Below are 21,248 nucleotides of genomic sequence, written 5' to 3'. Positions count from 1 at the left end.
AATCTATGACATTTAAAAACGATTAATATTTTTGTCAGTTCAGTTATATTAAGATGGGCAAGCAATCTAGTACTTGACAAAGAAGAGTATGAAAATGAGCTCTAATTGACTATTTGTGATATTAAAGCCTTGTGGAAGATGAAGACCTGTGAAATAATTCTCCATAACTCATGCCAGAAATCGAGCACCCCACAACCTGATGATACACGAGGGAGAGGTAGTGGAGATCTTCTGAAACTTAGGTTGAAAAATACTCTCCATAAACATCTAAAGCTACTGATGAAAACGAACATGAACGTTTAATTGATTAAGACAACTATTTCTGATTGAAAGATTGTGATTTTGAACCATCACTCAAGAGGTTGTCGTGTTTGAAAAAAAACAAAATCTTCTCCAGCATCCTATTGCTATGCAACTTTGTTTATTATTTATTATTTTTGAAAAGAACATAAAACATTAACGAACTTTATAGTTGAAGGTTGAAACGTTATTTGTTGTTTTTTTTTACAACATGTGGGGGTAGAGATTAAACTTGCAACTTCTTAGTTGGAAATATATGTCAATTACCACCGAGTTATATTCATTTGACATTGAAACCTTATTTGTTATACGATATTTAAGGAGAAAAATTAATCAGTAACATATAATTAAGTCCGTTTCTATTTTTCTATACTATATGAAATTAAGCTTATTTTTTTCAAGAACATGTAAAAAAAAGTACGCAAAAGATCTCTGCCAAAAAAAAGGTATATTAAGAACTCTGGATTCTGTCAAGTGCCACCCCAATGAATTAGTTTAATTTTTCTAATATAATTTGCCACAAACTCCCCAATTTCCACCATAAGGCCTCCTCCGAGCAACGTCGAAAGATTATCTTCTGGAGTTTCTTTTCTAAATCCAAAATCACTGCCAGGTACATTTTCGTCGACTAATCTTTTCCCCAGTTTCAAATTTGGGTCTTGCAGATTTTGATTTCTTGAAACCTCCCATTTCGTTATTGTTCGTATTGGTTTCCAGTGATCTGGAGGGACGGCTAGGGAAGGAAAACGAATGGTTTGATGTCGAGAAGCCATTGATTTTTGCTAACGATAAATGTTCTAAATTTTTGTTACTGTTTGAGATTTTTAGCTAGATTCATTTCGAATTCTCTATCTCAGGACCCAACCTGCTGGGTCGGTTGGTTCGTCTATGTTTTGGGTATTTTGAAATTTAATCTATTTTCGCCGTAAAATATAAAAAGTTGTTCAGTACGATCTTCAAGATGATCTTGTACTCTGATTTCTGTCAGTGAATTCTTCTGTAGTGAGGGAGTGACATTTTTTTTTTCTTTTTTTCTTTTTTTTTTTGTTTTCAGTTAACTGTAGGTATTACTTGGAAGATCAATGGTTTTCTGTCATATATTTTGAACTCTTCAGTATGTTTTTTTCTCCTTAAAATGGATTGTTATAAGGGGCTGAAGGTGTTGGATGCAGCTGGTTTCTGCTGTTTTGAGTAACAATCTTGTATCGGGACAAATTGAAATTATAGTTTAGTAATACTGAAGTTTTATTTTACTTGCAGTTTCATAAGATTAGAGCTTGAAGAAATGTTGATGGGACATACAGAAGTTCTAGCACAACATCAATACTCGAAGGATCGTCTTCTGTCCGATCTGGTATCTGAGTTGGATATTGATGAAGCTGCAGATTTCTCTGAACAGATTCTTTATGAAGCATCTTTCGAGGAATTTGGAAGATACAGTGTCCAATATGACACTATTATATGGCTTTCTATATCACTGCTGCTGGTTTTAGCCTGGGGTTTTGGGATAATCATGCTACTTTACCTGCCATATAGGAGATATGTGCTTCAGAAGGACTTTTCCTCCCGCAGATTATATGTCACACCAAGGAAAATAGTTTACAAGGTTCATTTTTAAGTTATTTGGTTTTCCCCCTTCAGAAACTTTATATGTTTATGAAAATAAAGAAAATGGAGGAAGTTTTAACTTTCGTTTCTCTTCCTTTAAGGTTTCAAGACCTTCATTCATACCTTTTTGGGGTACCACGAAAATTGAGAAGAATGTTCCTCTTTCCTTGGTGATTGATATCATTATTGAACAAGGTATTGGTGCACCCTTCACTTGTGATCTTGCTGCTATGGAGTATAGTTCCTTGATATTCCTCACTTTATTTTCTTGATCATGCTTTCTTGTTAAACTTAATTGAAAGAAAGAAATTGAGTTCTCTTGGGAGGATGTTTGGGAACCTCTCCTTTGTGTGTTTCTTTTTCTGATTTCTTTTGTGGTTATTATACCATCTCCTTTATTGGGCAATTGGAGAGCGTTTCTCTAACCTCCCTGACTGACAGGGCTTTTGTCTTTTGTCTTTACTGTTTTTCATTCCATTTTTTCAATGACATTGTCACTTGTGTGTGTGTTTCTCTTTTCGTACTTTTTTCTATGCTATACCATTTTTAGAAAATAAGTGGCAGTATTTTAATTATGTGTTATACTGTTTTTTAAATGTATCGTGCTAGGTACAATCTAGCACCAAAGTATTAAAACTGTTTCTGCCATAATATTCTTATAAACTATCAACAGAGGCATAAAAAGTGAGTTGTTATATTTCCACATTGATTTCATCTAGTGATGTGATACCTGTGGTTAAACCCTTGTTTGATACACATTGGATTGTTCAATTTGAAAGCATACCTTTACCAGGATGTTCGTATATATACAAGAACCTGATTGGGGGAGTTCTAAACATTCCCAATTTTATCCGTGAAGGTTCCTTTTGGGGAGGGCCATGTATCACTACATGGAACCAAAATTTGTCTCTTGTTATTTTTAATATTTATAACACTAATATTTAATATCATGATGGATGTTCTATGAACATATGGTGACTAGAAAATGTTGTCACTCGACATTCTGAAAATTTAGATCAAGATCCACGTGAACAACTATCTTGCTTCTTAAACTCGATATTTCCACTATTATATTTCATTTTCATTCTTGATTGTACTCAATAGATATGGAACTGCATGAGTTGAAGAAACAAAGTTTCTTCTTCTGTGTAGGTTGCTTACAGTCAGTGTACGGAATCCATACCTTCAGAATTGAAAGCATAGCACGTGGGAAAGCTTCTCCTGTTGATGATCTGCAGGTTCAAGGGATTTCTAACCCTGGTCTTCTGAGAAAGGTTGGTCTTACTTCATCTGTTGGCTTGTTTTTAAAGGAGTAATTCAACATTAGTTTTGTCAATTTTGTTTTTTGAGTTATTAATGCTTTCTGTTTTAGGTTAAATTATAAATTTAGTTCATAAACTTTTGGTTTGCGTCTATTAAATTCCTAAACTCTAACTAGTGTCTAATATGTCCCTAAATTTTTAATTTTGTGTTTAATAGATCTACGAACGTCAGGGACCTATTAGACAAGAATTTTTCAAAAACTTTTAAAGTTTAGGAGCCTATTAGATATACCGTAAAGTTTAGGAACTAACTTTTTGAAAAAAAAAAAATTAATTTAAGAAGAGATGCTGCCTTCTTGCATTCCAACCAGATCATTGTAAGAGAAGCTTCAAAAGTTATTCAAGACTGTTGGAATACAACTCCATTAAATGCTGAAGGAGAAAGCACTTTTCCTTCAAGATCAATGGAGGGACCTACTTTTTTAAGATCTCCATCAAGAGGGTTGAAGGTATGGATTGCCCTTTGGCTTTGATCTTAGCTCGTTTTGAGTCTTTTTTTTTTTTCTTTTTTTCCAATTCAACCTTACGAGTAAGAGAAGGTATATGCCAATGGCTTTACCAGAAATCGGTCATTTGGTATGGTGGATCGAAAGGAGAAAAAAAGGTAATATGAGCCTTTAAAGAGTCTGTTTACAAGTTTTGTCGGTGCCATTAGCCATCATAAAAAAACTCTCTGGTGCTACTAGTTTCAGACATTTAATTCCTTCATTTATTTATTTTTTGGCATCTGAAGGCTTTATGAAGATAATGACTTCTTTTATTCCCGTTTTTTAGCCACTCATTATTTGGCCAACATAGGTAGAACTGAAATGCAAAGCATACATCCTTTCATTCTTGCAAATCGTTGGTGAGTTTTGGATGACTTCATGATGGTAAAAAGTGCTTTTAGCTCATAAAGAACACTTTTTCAAAATTTTCGGAGTTTTTGGTTAGATGATCAAAAAAATTCTAAAAACCCCGAGAAACATCTCAAGCGTTTTTATGAAAACTAATTAGATGAATGTCCTCACTTATTAGTTTTTATTTAAAAAGTCGTTTCAAACCCGAATACTACTAGGCTACTAGCAATTCAAGGTAAAAAGTTAGGTAGCCTGTCATCTTGATGAATCCTAGATGGTACCTGAAAGCTGAAACAGACATTGACTTTATGATTTTTATTTGCTTGTGCATATTCGGAATTCTGTCTGCTTAGTACTTTGTAATCTTATCTAGGAGTCGTTAATTTACGTTGGACATGAATCATAGCTCGAGCTATGTGTTTGTTTTCTGAGTTCTTGCCATCCTTATCAGCTTTTGTTTTCGGTCCTGCAGACTACTATATCACCACATTATGTGGCGAAGGAACGAAGAAGTATATTGTCTCAGGAACTGCTGCTTCAAAAGCTGGAAGAAGTCAATATATCAGTCAAGGTATTTACTTATTTATCATCTCTGTGGTTATCTCTGTAGCAGGTAATTCAAATTGTTGCATATCAAAGAGAGTGATAACTGTTTGTCTGTAGTGGTCGGTATGAATTAAATTAGCATGAGATGCCTTGTTCTCTCCCATGAACTCTTTATTTCATTTACTTTTCTTATCAAACCCAAAAGGCATGAACTAGCATGAAGATGTGAACCGCCACATGTCGTTTTTCTAGAAATCAGGACATCGACGTGGCAAAAACAATATGCTCGTGGCCTGTCCCAAGATTAGCATAATTGGCCGACACCTTAGATGCCGTTTGATAATCATTTCGTTTTTGGTTTTCTGTTTTTAAAAATCATACCTGTTTTTGTGCAATTTTAAGTTTTTCACTGCTCTTGAAAGCATATTTGAATTCTCATCCAAATTTCAGAAACAAAAACAAGTTTTTGAAAACTACTTTTTTTTTTTCACAATTTGGCCCGAACTTTGAAAATGTTTACAAAAACTATATAGCAAAACAAAGGAACACTGGTGAAAGTTATGTTTCTAAGCTTAATTTTTAAAAATAGAAAAATAAAAAACTAAAAATGAATGGTTATCAAATGAGACTTTATTGTCTTTTAAATTGTGAATGACAATATGAGTTATCATCTGTTTTCTAGGATATGTTATTTCTCTCCGGTGTCTGCTAAGATGCTCTGGTCTTTGGTTGACACTATTATGTGGAAAAAACCTCGATTTTCTTGACAGTAATAAAAAAAACTAGGTAGTCATTGTCCACAAACACTTTGCTCAAAATAGTGTCCTCAGTTTCTAGATTGCTCAAGGGAGATGGAATATCATTCACCTCATTTCTTGATTCTCTACTTCATCCATTCATGTTGGTTTCTTTTCATGACTTTGTGAACAGAAAATTGAGCAGCTTATTAACCAGCCCCACCCTGCCCCAGAATTCAGCTGATAAGAAACATCAAACATCAATCTGCTCAATGAACCTATTTTGTAGTTCAAGCTTGAGTTGAGTGAAACAGATGAAAAGAAATTTGGAACTGCACTCTGTTTCTGTCTGTATAAAGGTAGGAAAATGGTAGAATACTTCAGCTCTGTAAATTATGATTTCCTTGGCAACATTCATTCTTTGTTTCCTCTTTAGATAAATTGCATTTTTATCCTAGGTTCATTATGTTAATAAAAATGGCTCGGTGAAAACCTTCTCATATATTTAATCCTGTTCAGATATGTTCGTAGGTGAGATAATTGTCATATTTGCGTTGTTTGTGTTTTTTTAAACTATGCTATTATAAAGGAGAGAAGAGATTTGAATCTACGATATGTTAGCTTGAGTTATCCAATAGTCGTGTATGGATGGTGACGATACTTGTTTCCTCAGGAAGAATTTCTTAGTATTGTTTTTATGAAATTATGATTAAAAAGTTACTTTTTATTTTTTATTTTTTCACCTGTCTCAAACAATCCTCCCACCAATAACATCTTTTGGGACAAATAGCTATTTTGATGGGTAGGTAGTTAATAAAATATAAAATATGGTTATTTATGACTTGAAATAAAATTACAAATAAGTTTAATGAAAATTATATAAATTAAAATATGAGTACATTTTTTACCCACAAATAGACATTTCTTTAACCTCAGTGGTTTGACCTCCATATTGAAGAAAAATGTCATTTTTCTAAATTTTATGAAAATGTGGAAGAAGTCTAGAAAATATCACAACAAGAACGTGTAATGTTTTTGTATGATTTCGATTGGTAGATTGGACTAATAAGATATTATCTTTTATTTCGATTAGACTAGTCAAGATTTTACTATCTAGTATTTTGTTTGGCTCTTTGGTGTATTTCGAGTGCTTGAAATTGACAACTAAGGTCGGGTTTACAAGTACTTGCTCTTACTTAAGTCAAGCTCCAAGCATCTCATCTCACTTGGTTTGGCTACGATTCACCAAGTTAAGTGGCTTCTCGTCTCACCTAAGTAGCTAGGTGCACGTACCCACACGGAAACAAAATAAAAATTCTTGTACTATGAGAGTATGCATAGTACAAGATAGTTCTTTCATTCACTGTTCTGTCACATCAACATCATATTAAAAAAGATGTGAAGTTTATCAATATTAAAAAATTATTCATAAAGGCAAAACTATAGTATTAACAAATAGGGTACGCAGGTACGGTACTCTATATATCAGAGTTTTATTGACGAATGGAGTCCAAGGATACCCATATAAATTATTTTACTAAAATCTCATCCCTAACATATACTCACTATGTCATTAATAATGATCTTCGGATGCGAGGTTGAAGATTCGTGTGTATATATATATAGTTTAATTTAACTAGTTGAATTATATTGATTTATTAACTCAAACAATTATGTAAACATTTGCAATTTCCATGATTTTATATGAAAATGTATTCGTTTTTTTTTTATTACAATGAAATTCGAACTCATTGCATTTTGGAATCACACCCAATTTCAATAATTTGTTCTGGAGGAAAAGAAAAACCAAAATCATTTTGGAATGTAATTGAAATTGAGCTCCATTTTCACTTCCGAAGAACCAGAAATCGTTTCGCCCATTTCTGGTAATCGAATATGAGCAGGAAGAAGGTGCTGGTAGTGGGCGGCACAGGTTACTTAGGTCAGCATCTTCTATCAGGATTTTCCGGGATCGAAGGAGCTCCATACGATATCGCATTCACTTACCACTCCTTTCCGCCGGAAGATTTGTTGCGAGCTCTTCCTAATCTGCTCGCATTTCACGTCGATTTAAAATCCGGTCAAGGATTCGATGCCATTGCTGAGAAATTTGGCCAGGTTTGCCTCTGCCCTTTTTGCCGCTTGAAGTTGAATAGTTGAATTTGTGATCTGCTGTTATAAATGTAGAATTTCTAGTGCTGAAATATGATTTCGACATACCAGCCCGATGTTGTTGTTAATTGTGCTGCTATCTCTGTACCTCGTGCCTGCGAAACAGACCCTGCTTCTGCATTGTCGATCAACGTGCCTACTGCCCTTGGAAATTGGATGTTGAGCTTTGAAGAGAGGAATACTCTTCTAGTTCATCTATCAACTGATCAAGGTAACTCCTCCCTTCTTTGTCATTGAAGTAACTCTTCACTATTTATTCTTTCAACTTAGTCTCTGTAGTTTAAAATTTGCAAAAGAAGAAATTATTGGTTGGTGGGATCCAAACGGACTGGATTTTAAACTTTTAAACTACGGGGACTAAATTCTTACATGTTAAAGGTTTAGAGACTAGATGGTTGTAAATTAAAAATCTATTAGAGACATCAGACCAGGTGATTTGGAGTTTAGGAGGTATTTGAGTGCTTTAATAGAGAAAGGGCTTGACATTTCACTGTTTGTTGTGGGGTTGTTACAGTTTGGCCGACCTTACAACTAGAAAAGGGGGCAAAATCACAAGTTATCTTTAGAAAGTTGAGATCTTCTTGACAATCCTCTTGTCCCTTGAAGAAGGGCTAGTTTGGGAACAAACCTAGAAAGTTATGTCTATAGATAAGAAGATGAATCTTGAGCTGGCCAAGTTTATTCTGACTAAGTAGTTACGTTATAAAGCTTAGAGACTAAGTAGTTACACACTATAAACTAAAGGGATCAGTTATATACTGAAGTTTAATAGAGAAAGGGCTTGACATTTCACTATTTGTTGTGGGGTTGTTATAGTTTGGCCGACCTTACAACTAGAAAAGGGGGCAAAATCACAAGTTATCTTTAGAAAATTGAGATCTTCTTGACGATCCTCTTGTCCCTTGAAGAAGGGCTAGTTTGGGAACAAACCTAGAAAGTTATGTCTATAGATAAGAAGATGAATCTTGAGCTGGCCAAGGCCAAGTTCATTCAGACTAAGTAGTTACGTCATAAAGCTTAGAGACTAAGTAGTTACACACTATCAACTAAAGGGATCAGTTATATACTGAAGTTTAGGGATGACATTGCTGTTTTGATGAACTTATTGGTATCAAATATGTTTCTCAAAGTTATTATTTTTCTATGTTTATGTTTTGTTTTATCTTTGTCTTTCGAGTCTACTGAACTTCTCCTTCATCAACGGTATCTTTATGCCTAAGATTGTTGGCAAAAGATTAATGAGCATAGCCTGGGATGGTGCTACTCCATTAAAAACTTTGATGCCCCAACTTTTTCGGCCAATAGAGTCAATGAATTAGATTGAATTAGGAATTATAATCCCAGTTCAGTTATCTAGATGTCCAAATATGAAGATTTCGGTCTGCTGACTATAAGTAACTGATAATCATCATTACTAATTGGCTCTCTGGAGTAAAGTTTCATTAAATATAAGATTTTATTTCTGTCTATTTGAGGGGACATCTTTTTCCTTACTTTATGATTGTTATAAATTATTGAATAGTGCATGATGTTATTTTCCCACCAGTTTATGAAGGCGTGAGATCATTCTACAAGGAAGAAGATGAAACCATTCCTGTGAATGTTTATGGGAAGTCAAAGCTAGCAGCTGAACAGTATGTTTCTGAGAAATTTCCTAACTTTGCAATCTTGAGATCTAGCATCATTTTTGGTCCCCAGACCATCTCACCTGTTCCTAAATCTCTTCCAATTCAGGTACATGGTCGCATGCTATATTGTACTTCTGAAATTTCCTGATATATTAATCCATATATAATCATTTTGAATTCTAAGCACTGATGACGAATGTCTGCAAGTTCAAGCATATCGATCAGGCCATTAAAAACAACTAGTGGACATTAGGAAGAGAATTACATCCATCATAATTTGTTACTAAACATAAACTTATATAAACCAACTAACTTGATTGATTCTTTTTTTATTCAGTACAAAATATTTTGATGGCCTTCATGACTTCTTTGTATATGACAATTAATTTGTATCATTGTATGCATTCAATACAGTGGATTGATGCTGTTTTAACCAAAGGAAGCGAAGTTGACTTCTTTCACGATGAGTTTCGATGTCCCGTGTATGTCAAGGACGTTGTAGCTGTCATTATAAAATTGATTAAGACATGGATATCAGGTATGGATTTTGTAGGGACGTGATGGATGATAATACAGATGGTGCTCCCTAAGTCACCTTCAGTTAGTTCCTTTCATGTTGAATAAATTATAGTTTAAAAAACGTGGAATAAAAAATGGATAGTTCCCAATTTTTGTCATTTAGTAACTATTTCTCCATTAGGGTGTTTTTATTACATCTTCCTGAATCTTTAGCTTTATTTGCAATTTTATTTGTACTTTACTCTTTCGAGAGTTGTATCTTTGAACAATTTTGTTCGTTTTCATTAATTTAATGAAGAGTTAGTATCTTGTTCGAACAAAAAAAAAAGAAAAAGTAACTATTTCTCCATTGGTATTGCTTTATTTTTTGTCAGTTCTGTTGGCATATACTGCATTGCTTGATTGATAGTTGTTGTTCAATCATTTTTCTGCTAAGTTTTGACATGTTTGTATTTCTTTTTCCTTTATTATATTAATTTAGTTTCTTACTTCTGCAATAATTGATTATCGAATTCCAGAGAGCAAGCAAATGCAGTTGCTGTTAAATGTTGGAGGACCGAATCGTGTATCACGTGTCGAAATGGCCGAGACTGTTGCAGAAATTAGAGGGCACAACAAATCATTGATAAAAAGAGTGTCTGCATCCTCGGTATGTTCCTCTTGATCTTCCTATAATATCTTTTTCAAATGGTGTTAAGCTGTATTCATTTTTAGAACCAAAGACGCAGTAGTATAACCTATAGAATAGATCTTGTTCAAGTAAGGTCATAAGTTGTATTCCTTTTATCATAGATTAAACCATTTGATATCGGGATGTTCACGAGTTGGGTTGGGTCGGATTAGAAAAGTTTTTTGGACCAACCCGAAAATTCGGGTTAGTGAGTTCGTCTACCCGATGAAACTGAAACTTATTGCCAACCCAACCGTGAGAGAACTACGCTGAGTTCTTCCCCATAAACTATTTCCTAAAAGATACCCCTTCCTCTCCCTAATTCTTCCATTTATAAGTTTTTAACCAACTCATACCTAATTAGTTACTATAACGCCCCTAACTCATATACTAATACTATTTTCAAGCTATCCCTACCAGGACTCTCACAGAAACCTCCCAAAGATTAGAGGGGTGGACCTTGAGCATGATGCAAGGAGTGGAGTCCTGATACCAAATTTTAGAAACTAGAAAAATACTGAATACTTGAAACCGCACCATTTTTAGGTAGCACTGTTCTTTTTCGGTAGGCTAAATATAGTGCTGGAAATTTTAGATATTTTGGCAGCCTTGTCTTCCAGAAGATTCGTCTATTATTTCTACTTTTGGTTTGAGTTTCCACTTGAATGGTTTCAGATTGATCGAGGGGTAAAATCCCCTGCTGACATTTCAATGAACATCAGTAAACTGGTTCAGAAACTTGCCATTTCTCCCGTTTCATTCACTCATGGTGTCAGATTGACACTTGCAGCCGAGACTAAACACTGATTTGCGATGGACATTCAATATACTATACAATACAATGCAACTTCTGCTGCTTTCGTTTGAAGACTCAATGGCACATGCTTGGTTACCAAAGTCCAAGGTCTATAAATTGCCTCAAACTTCTTCAAATTAATTTCACTGAAGAAGTTGAAGAATGAAATGATGTTCTCTGTGGGACGAGTTAGATGAATTTTAGGAAGGTAAGTAATGTATTGACCAGTTTGAGATGTTCGTTGCTGTTGGGTTAAGTTGGACACTTCCGTTCATTGCATCTTTTTAACTTTTTTTCAGTAATTAAAAAGGTTCAAGAATCTGTTCCCTGCACTATTATCGTCGTAGTCTGGGATGTTCATCGATAAGTAGCATGTTATAGTCTATGGAGGCAACTTAGAGCTCGATTGGTAAGTTTTTTCGTTCGTTCTTTCTTTCTTTCATCGTTTCTTCGTTTTCAGTTTGTTAGAAACATACGCATATTATTCCTATTTTTTGTTTTCCCTTTTGAAGAAACAGTGTCAGTTTTAGAAACAATAAAATCAAATTTCTTGTTTTGATTTTCAATTTTCTCTGTAACATAAATAATAGCAATAAAAATGCTTAATAAATACTAAAAATTAAATATAACATACAAATTTTAGATACTTAAGGAGGAAAAAAAGGGTAATCAAATACATTTTTGTTTCTTTTGCAACCAAAAAAGAAAGAAAGAAAAAAGAAAGAAAGAAAAGAAAAGAACAAACAAGAAACAAATTTCCATCATAGTTTTGAATCTCTTTAGATGACTGTATGTTTTTTTTCTAAAGAAAGAATTATTGTTATTATGAAACAAAGACATTTTTTGGTCAATTCGAGCATAGTTCAATAGATTAAATATCGATTATCTTTCTTTAAGGCTAAAAATTTGATCCTCACCCTGCCGTGGTTAAAAGTAGTCCGAAAGCAAGAACTGATACTTCTATGGTTGTGTGTTGGCAAAATAAAATCGGTCTTCTTTATTTGAACAAATTAATTGAAGTTTATAAAATTATTTGATTTTCAACGTTTTTAGGTGAAATAATTTATTCTTTCAGATGATATTAATAAACATCAATTTTACAAGATTTAAATACAATAATAATCTTATGTTGTATACATGTTTTAATCTCAAAACCAAGTACTAAGCGGGAAAAAAAATTTTGAGGATAAACCAATATTTTACTGTCGATTGTTCAAATATTTTGGATAACTGCGACATTAACTTTTTTTTTTTTATCCTATGACTAGTAGACCAACTAATTATGATTTTTAAAATCATTTTCGTTTTTAGACATATAAACGTATCTTGTGGATTTATTTTAGGAAATAATCCGTTTGTATTATGAAACTTGGTAAGTTGTATCAATTTTCATCCTAAATTTAAAATTTCATCAAATTGGACCTAGGCTTAGATAGTTGTTGTAATTTTTAATTTTGATTAAATTTGTACTAATTCATTCACTAATTTTAACGGTAAGTAATTAAAAAAGTCTTTAAAGTTCACTAATTTCAATAAAACTAAGTTTGACAAATTAATATGGAATAATTCTACCAAAACTCACAAACTTCAATTCTAATATCGATTTCTCTTAAATTCTTTCATGGTATGTTTTATAATTCATTATGAGTAAGAATGCTTTTTTTATTATTATTTTCTAAATTAATATTTTCTATAAAGCAACTTTTTTTTTACAAGGAAAACAGAAACAAAACACAATTAAAATAAAACATCAAGACACTCGACAGCCAAAGCATCCGAGATCTCCGATGGTCATTCTTCCATCCAAATATGTCGTTCTTCACGTTGAAGGGCTCTTCACGCCAAAAGGTGAGCCACCTTGTTTCCGCTTCTCTTCGTGAATCTGAACCTTGCATGCAAACCTTTAGCAAAGATTGTTTTCGCCCAAGAAATAATCGAATCGGTTTCTGACAGATCTTCTTCCTCATTTCTCAATAGATTGGACACCCGAAGCGAATCAGTTTCAAGGAGGATTGGGGAAGGTCTCAAATCCGACGCCAGCCGAAGGCTTTCCATCACCGTGAGAGATTCAGCTTCATCTACCGACACAACATCTGCCAGGTATATCGTCTCCACCGCCATTACAATATAATTAATTAATCAACATTATTTAATTAATTATTTTGGTAGTGACTTTACAATATAATAAAAAAAATGTTAGGTTAAAAATTTTTCTCGTCCCTATAATTTCACCTAAGCAATGATTTAATCAATTTTAGTTTTTTAGTAGATGGAATGAATTTTAGTTTGTTAGTCCTTGTATTTTTTTAAATTAGTTACATTTTAGTCCTTCAACTTCACTATGTAACAACGCTAGTCTCTATAATTTAAAATTAATAATAATTTAATCTTTGTTACGAAAAATCTCATCAAAATTAAGTATCGGTATTATTATAAATTTAAAAGTATAGTAACTAAATCGTAAGTGATTTTTGACAAAAATAATTATAACATAATTATTAAAAGACCAAAATGTCCTCGCCTAACGATCATTTTACTGATAGAGCTTCAAGAACACTGCCTCCAGTACACACGCCTGCGTTGAAGCAGAGTATCTTCCTCGTTCGCTAGCGATCAAAATCCCTAAATTTTCAGGTACTGAAATCGAAGAAATCTGTCTCTTCCCAATTGATTTCTCTATCCTCGAATCTATTGTTATGCATACATGGATCTTAGTTGATTGATAATTCGTTAACTGCGATTTTGGTTTTGACCGCCGTTCCGATCTCCAATTTCAGAGAGTAGTGACAGGATGGGAGGAGGTGAACATGGACACGGACATGGGGAGGCTCATGGGGACTTTAGGGCTAAGGTGTGGAGCATGAGCGGAGGACCTTATTGCCGGCCCAAGCATTGGAAACGCAATACCGCCATTGCCATGGCTGGCATCGTTCTCGTCTGCATCCCTATCGCTATGAAATCTGCGGAGCTTGAGGTTTCTTTATCACCATTTTTCGTCTATCTATTCTTTGCTTATTGTTTGATTAAATTTTCTTTTTGGGTGGGGGAAAGCGTGGAATTCAATCTATTTTTTCATCCTATAGACAGACGAGTTGGAGTAGAAAAACTTTAGCTCGGAACTTACATTGAATCGACCCCAACTGAGAAGCGAAGGATCTATGTACAACTCTAGGGCATGGATTGTTTAAGGTTAAATTTTGCTCACTTAGGTCATAAGGCACTGAAATTGCTAGTTAAATCGTAAATTTATCCTTTTCCTTTTATCATTTGTTAATACTCTTGGTGTGAATGTGTGTGGTCGGTATCTTGCAGCATATGATATTGGATGATTGTGGTTCAGTCAAAGATTATCTTTGATTTTTGCTTATACAAGGTCTTTAAATCTTTCCTGCACGAAAATCAATTTCTATAATGAAAGAGCGAAGACGAAAAACTAGGGGAATCAGGTCTGTAATTCTAGCGACTATGGAAATTGCGTTAGACTTTTAAAAAATTTTCAGATTAAAAGAGAACGGGATAATATAAAACTTTCACGTTAGAGAGGAGACTGCAAGAAGCTCCAATGTTAATGATCTCCAAAATAATGACCGTGCCATATTTTCTCAAAGATTATTCTATTAATCAATCTTTCATTCCATAATTCCCATGGAATGGCCAACTTTAGAATTACTCTCCTGCTGGCACCAAATTGTTCAAAAGGTGGGATGCCATGGAATCAAGTCATCTACATACTCTGTTAACTTTTTGTATAGCCCAATATTGGATATTCAATTTATATGAGGATATTGCCTGTAAAGCTGATTGCAAATATTATTCCTTCTATGCAAGTCAACCACGTGAACAGATGGAAGCTTGGATCTAGTGTTTTAGCCACCTTTGAGCTCCTACCTCACTGATCAACCTAATAGGCAGTTCTTTATTTGAGGATATAAAAGTGTCTTTGGATCATACTGGCTTAGAGGTTTCAAGTGAGCTTAATACAAAAAATCCTTGATGTTTCCTAGATCCGGCCTAGTGCCCCAGGTATAAGAGAGCGAAGGTTCGACTCCCAGTTATCAAAAAAAATTTATTTGAGGATATAAAAGCCCAAAAATATATGAAAATGAAATAAATAAATAAATAATGAAAGGAACTTGCTTATGATCTATCTCGAGTTCTCTATGCTTAAACATATGCAAATAGACTTTCACAGAAGCTCCTTGGCTGTCAAATATTTGCTATTAGAAAATTCAAAACTGTAGAAAAAATATTTGCTATTAGAAAATTCAAAACTGTAGAAAGCTGTAGGAAATCGAGAGGAAAAGGGATCTTGTTACACCCCTCTTGAGAACATTTAGTTATCTTTTTTAGGTCTGTTGCAAGTGAAAATGAAGACAAAAACTTACCTTTGAAGAACCAAGGACCTTGAGAACTTAGCAATTTTTCCTATTGTCACTCATCCCATGTTTGCTAACAGGGACAGAATGCCACAGGGAAATAAGCGCTATTGGAAATCTCCAGTGTCATTTTCCTATTAGAAATTACATTCATTTTACACATGTACAATCTGCCGACAATGCTGTGATCTCTTATTCTAGAAAGTGTCCTTTATATTAACAGATGTGGACCTTATTGACCCCCATCCGTTTCATTTCTAAAGACATGAAGGTAGTATAATGCCTGCAGCCACAAGAGGTGGAATATATATTTTGTGAAGGTGTCTTGTTATTGTGCGTGCAAAAGGCCTGTTGTACTCGTGAATAATTTGTTGCACTCACAATGCAGCGAAACAAATTGTGAAGCCTATTGCTATGCAGCATCTTTTCTGAAATAGAAGGGGACTGGGAGAGAAGACATCCAAGCATGAAGCATCCTTTCTAGAATCTACGGATTAGCATAAAAGAAAATGATTATTTCAGAAAGGATGCAAATGTGTTGTGGATCTGGTTCAAATATTTTTAACTTGCTTGGGTTAAGTTGGTTTATGATTATCTTAAAATTAATTTGAGATAAACTAAACCAACTTGAACTTATTAATTAAGAATATTATTTTATTGAGGATAACATTATTGGTACTCACGTCTCCCTGATATTGAAAAGGAATGGTGTAGATATGTATTGTTGAAAGTTTCACTTGCACAAGACAGAGTATTCCATATCGGTGTTCATTGAGAACAAAGAACATGTAATCCTTGAAAAGTGATGATAGCAATTGTCAACATGTCATCTCTTATTGAATCAAGTATTGAGGATTGATCATATGAATTTGCCGTTTTGTGATATTATTTAGTTTTTTTTTTTTTAGGAAACTCCTGCATTTCCTATCTGACCTTCTTAGCCTTCCATAGTGTGTGAAATGAATCTCTGAAATTTAAACTTCTTTTTGGATGGCTTGATGTAAAGGTTCTCGACATATGTGCTATAAATGTCTTGATTTTGTGTCATTAGATAATTATTTATGCTTGTTCTCTTGGTAAATATGATAGAGATAAAGTTTCTTTATGGCTAGCCATGCATTTTTGTCGAGAAAAAGCTAGCCATGCATTTGGTTCTCATTTTAATGATTCTGAAGTTTTAGCACATGTTCTTTTTCGTTTAAGTCGGGAAGCTCCCCACCCTCTATATATTCCTGATTGAGCATGAACTAAATAGACCCCAAATTTCATTCCTCGTGGGAATCAGATTCTATTCCCTCATCACTCACCCTGACACTAGCTTTTCTGTTTGAATTTGTCTCAAGTATGATCAGGAAGTAACCTTGCCTTCTCTTTTTTGATGCAGCAACGGCCACACAATCCTGTTCGGCCGATTCCTTCACAGCTCTGGTGCAAGAACTTCGGAAACAAAGAATACTAAGTCCATCTGAAAACTGAGTAAAGAATTATGAGGCCAGAGACCGCGTTCTTGATTTTCAGTTCAAGGGGGTCTTTTGGATCTGGTAATTGCAGAGACTAATGTTTCTTTTCAGCACTTTGGTGTTATATTTTCCAATTAACATCACTCTTGTAGTGGGTTATATCCCTTCTATCTATTGTTAGTGAGCAAAATAAGCTGCTGTTTGTTTTGTGTTTCCATAATGACCAGAAAGAAAGAAACTCTGTCTAGTTTGGATTGTGCAAATCATTTTTTTTTCCTCAATCTTGCATTAATCTCCCTCTCTTTCAAAAGGTCGTTCAAACTACAGGCCAACTAACAACACCAACCGAACTGATCGATTTGAAGTATACTTGTCGGTTAGTTATCGGTTTGAGTTAGTTTAGTTGGTTTATGCTGGGCAGCCAGTTTGTTTTACCAAAACACAATCCACATTGACTCTTTGTTATAGTCCTATGATGCCATTATATTTGAATGGCGTGAGGTCAGATTTCTAGAAAAATAAGGAATATTCTCTGTAAATTATTGTTGTTATTATTATGTTGAATTGTGGGAATTTATTTTGGTGATAAAAAATTCTTATTCCCCACAAGAACAGGAGGGATATGTCTGATTTTATGAACAAAAGGCTGCAGTTTGCCACAGCAGTCAAAAAGAAAAATATCTACACTTTTTACAAGGAATCCAGTTCAGTTCCCACTTAAATTAATTGACATTGATTGTCCCTTTTGCATTTTCTGATGTTCAATTCTTCCCTTAGGATTGCTTCCTTGGTATACCTTTTTGGCCAATTGTTTTTAGAATTGTGAAAGATTTCTTTAGACAGACTTTTGAAAAGAATATACTTTTTAAAGAAAATTGTTTTTCAACATGCATTGTGGAAGAGTTACTGGTTAAGACTTAAGAGTCTATTTAGTATAGCTTTTTGAGTGGTTTTAGATAATTAAAAGTGTTTTAAAAAAAAAATCTACAGCATTTAGTAATATATATATATATATATATAATACATTTTTTTCGAAAATCAGAAGTCATCGAGAGGTGGTTGTCCAAAAAGTAACTTTAAAGTGATTGATAAAAAAATATATATTTTTATGAAAATAAAATATATTTTAGAAAAAATGTAATCAAATGCATAATTAAAAATAATTTGATCGAAAAGTAATTTAAGAAAAAGGTAAAATTAAAAGGTAAGCTCACCCTAAAATTACTTCTCAAATTTCGTACAGTGGTTGATTATGCAGTTAAAAGAGATTTTTCCGTATTCAAAAAAGAAATTTTTCCGTATAAATAAACTTTTCTAATGAGTGACCTTAAATTCACAATAAAGTATAGAACTTTTTTTTTAGTTCAACATGTAGAGGTCGAAATTCGAATTCATAACTTTTTGATCGAAGATATTTTGCCTTTACCACCGTGGATTATAAGAAATGCGAAAGCCATAATTGAATCAGAGGGGATAGCAGTTTCACTTTCAAACTTTAAATTTGAGCCATATATATTCTAAATTTATCATCTCGTTTTAATTAAATATGCTTTTTTTAGTACAATTAAATACACTAGTTATAACTCTATATTACTTGTAAATTATGAGAGTGTTTTAATAGTACTTTCAAACTAAATTTACTAGTTTTTTTTTCTAATTTAAGAATTTGTACCATTAAAATTGGGGTGGAAAGCTGAACTCAACCAATAGGCCAGGAGCGGAAACGAAAGCCGATGAGCTAAGGAATAATCAAGTTTGACAACTAAATTTATGCATACAATATGTATATATATATATATATTTATTATTGTTATTATATTTTTGTGCGAAAATACTTTTGGATTGCTCATATATTTTTTAAAAAAATATAATTTAACCGAATATAATCCAAATTAGAGGGTCAATTCGGAAAGGAATGGCAGGTGGATTCTCTTGACTTGTCAACCAAAATATAATTTATGGGTAGGAATCCTGATGTCCAGAATTCTTGTTTAAATTTCTAGCAAGATGCAGATAAGAAGGGCTTTTCCCGTGAGACAGGGACCAAAAATATGTTTTCCATTCCAATTATCTCCTAAAAAAATATATTATATATATACATAGTAAGCCAATCTTATGATTCTATATATATGTTAAAAAAATTGTATTGTTTACTATGCACTTATCCAATGTATATATAGAGGATAATTAGGTCATGTAAATGAAATTTTGTTATTAGAAATTAAGCAACTAATTAAAAAATTTTTAGAAAATATTTAATGGATAAATAATTTTAAAAAATAAAGAAACTAAACGGAGAAATTCCCTACAGGAATTCCATTCCAATTTCCGTAAAATGCCGTGAAATTTTCGCTGGAGAATTAAACGGATGGCGGGGACCGCGAGTCGTCCCTATTTAGTATTTATGAGGAAAATTGACAGAAAATTCCTTTGTCCCGGAAGTACGGACAGCGCCACGTGTCATTAACATATTGCGGGCTTTGACTCGCTTACGGTAGTCCCGCTCCCAGCTGATTATTTTAGCGCCCTTTCAAATCAACCTAATAGGAACCATCCACGTGGATGCCTCAGATTAGCCCATTATTAGCATTATTGCCATTGTGTGCTCATATCAGTACCCTCCCTCTCTCCAGTCTCTTCAGCCTGCCCGCCCCTTTTCCGGGCAGCTTCTCTCTTCCGTCGGCGCTGTTTTTTTCTAACAATATTCCTATTCTGCCCTTAGGTATGTTTTATAAGGAAAATACTTTATCCCCCCAACAAATATTCCTTAAATATTTGGCAACCTATTATTTCTTTGGAAAGAAATCGTTATTTTCTAAAATAAGTCTTTATTTTTATATTTATCTTTTTTAGTTGTCAAATATTTAATTACGGAGAGGAATCTCAGGAGTATTTTTCGTTTCATAATATATTTTCCCTTATAATTTTAAACAATAATTTTGATATTAAAAACAAGAGAACTTTTTAATTTTTTGTTGTTGTGTTTGGTCCAGAAAATAAGTTTTAACTTAAAAGATTTAATTTTACCGAAATGAAATTTAAAGTTGCCAAAACTCAAGCCAAAAAGCTATTGATACTACCCTACTTTTATCTATCAATGAGAATCGGACAATTATACAAAAATAGCTCTATCCAACCTTAAATAATTCACACCTAGCATGCATATATATATATATATATATAATAGACTATACATAAAAATGGTGGACACTTGAAGAAAATATAGTGTTAATTATTTACCAAAGAGATTTGATATAGTTGGAGGTGACTTTTCAGTGGCCATATGTCATTAGTTGATAGCTCAGCGATAAGATAATCAATAACTTGAACCATTTTGAGGGATCCGAGGACGAAAGAAAAATGCTTCGCGAGGAACTTCATGATGGTTGGAGGTTATGCTGCATGCCGATCAACCCAAACATCATACCTCAGCGAACCTCTTTCGAGGATGAGTCGACCTTCAAAAGCATATGTAGGCACAAACATCTAACATAATATCTCAGACAACCTCTTTGGGGAGCCGTTGAAGTCTTGTCAGAAGTCCTGCTTCATTTTCAGGTACATGAAACTATATTATCTCGAGCATCGTTCGAACAAACACGGAATCGAACAAAAATGAGTATATATTGCACATACCACTGTACTTTGTATTATAGCTATCTACTTTTTGTTACAATTTGTTTTTCAAGTTTGCCAAACCAACAAATTTTTTGTGGTTGCATCACCATTTGTCCATATAGGAGTAGGAGATTTGAACTCACGACCTTCTTGTCGGACATAGGTGTCTTAGCCTGCTGAGCTATGTTCAAATTGACGACATCAACATACCTTAATTATCTTAATTGATCAAAATATTATTTATTTTTTAAAGGCCGAAGGATTAAATCCTCCATCTATAGTTAAACTTTTAAAATAAATAAATAAATAAATAAATAAATAAATAAATAAATATATATATATATATATAGATATATATAGATATAGATGTGGGGTGAAGATTTGAACCTTTTTATTTAGGAAAAATATACCCAATAAATCATAATCTTTTGGGTATTTTTCAATTTGGTGCTTAATGTTTTAAAAATCTCAATTTGATCCTTAATGTATTAAAAATTCTCAATTAAGTCATTTGTTAAAAAAATTGTTAATAATTTTTTTAATACACAACATGTAGGAATGGAGATACGAACTCATGACCTTAGAAGATAAATGCTTTGACCAATCGAACTAAACTCAAGTTGACTTGTTAAAAAAAAGTTGATTATTCATTAAGTG

The 21,248-nt window shown here is 33.4% G+C and overlaps 2 protein-coding genes and 1 non-coding gene across 4 annotated transcripts; all 3 read left to right on the top strand.

Moving 5' to 3' along the window:
* Positions 1-935: 935 nt before the first annotated feature.
* LOC111023112 (uncharacterized) lies at positions 936-5,854 on the top strand. The gene is made up of 7 exons (XR_015792108.1): positions 936-1,053; positions 1,561-1,906; positions 2,010-2,103; positions 3,061-3,182; positions 3,542-3,679; positions 4,542-4,640; positions 5,546-5,854. It is a non-coding gene; the product is annotated as an uncharacterized LOC111023112 (transcript).
* A 1,138-nt stretch (positions 5,855-6,992) lies between these two features.
* Positions 6,993-11,550, top strand: LOC111023110 (NAD(P)-binding Rossmann-fold superfamily protein). 2 transcript variants are annotated; one of them, XR_002603077.2, is made up of 7 exons: positions 6,993-7,470; positions 7,576-7,735; positions 9,071-9,258; positions 9,567-9,690; positions 10,190-10,320; positions 11,017-11,345; positions 11,437-11,550. XR_002603077.2 is itself a non-coding variant. In XM_022300465.2 (6 exons), exons 1-6 carry the CDS (start codon positions 7,249-7,251, stop codon positions 11,146-11,148), a joined length of 957 nt encoding a protein of 318 aa, XP_022156157.1. In that variant the 5' UTR covers positions 6,993-7,248; the 3' UTR covers positions 11,149-11,550. The 2 variants fall into 2 exon arrangements, 1 of the variants encoding a protein (XP_022156157.1); XM_022300465.2 differs by having other exon boundaries at positions 11,017-11,550.
* A 2,130-nt stretch (positions 11,551-13,680) lies between these two features.
* LOC111023107 (uncharacterized) lies at positions 13,681-17,254 on the top strand. The gene is made up of 3 exons (XM_022300460.1): positions 13,681-13,771; positions 13,915-14,111; positions 16,898-17,254. Exons 2-3 carry the CDS (start codon positions 13,929-13,931, stop codon positions 16,970-16,972), a joined length of 258 nt encoding a protein of 85 aa, XP_022156152.1. The 5' UTR covers positions 13,681-13,771; positions 13,915-13,928; the 3' UTR covers positions 16,973-17,254.
* Positions 17,255-21,248: the final 3,994 nt, after the last annotated feature.

The sequence above is a fragment of the Momordica charantia genome (assembly GCF_013281855.1).
Source record: "Momordica charantia cultivar OHB3-1 chromosome 7 unlocalized genomic scaffold, Mcharantia_2.0 BLBB01000007.1, whole genome shotgun sequence".
NCBI classification, from domain to species: domain Eukaryota; kingdom Viridiplantae; phylum Streptophyta; class Magnoliopsida; order Cucurbitales; family Cucurbitaceae; genus Momordica; species Momordica charantia.
This window is presented reverse-complemented; position numbering and strand designations above follow the sequence as displayed.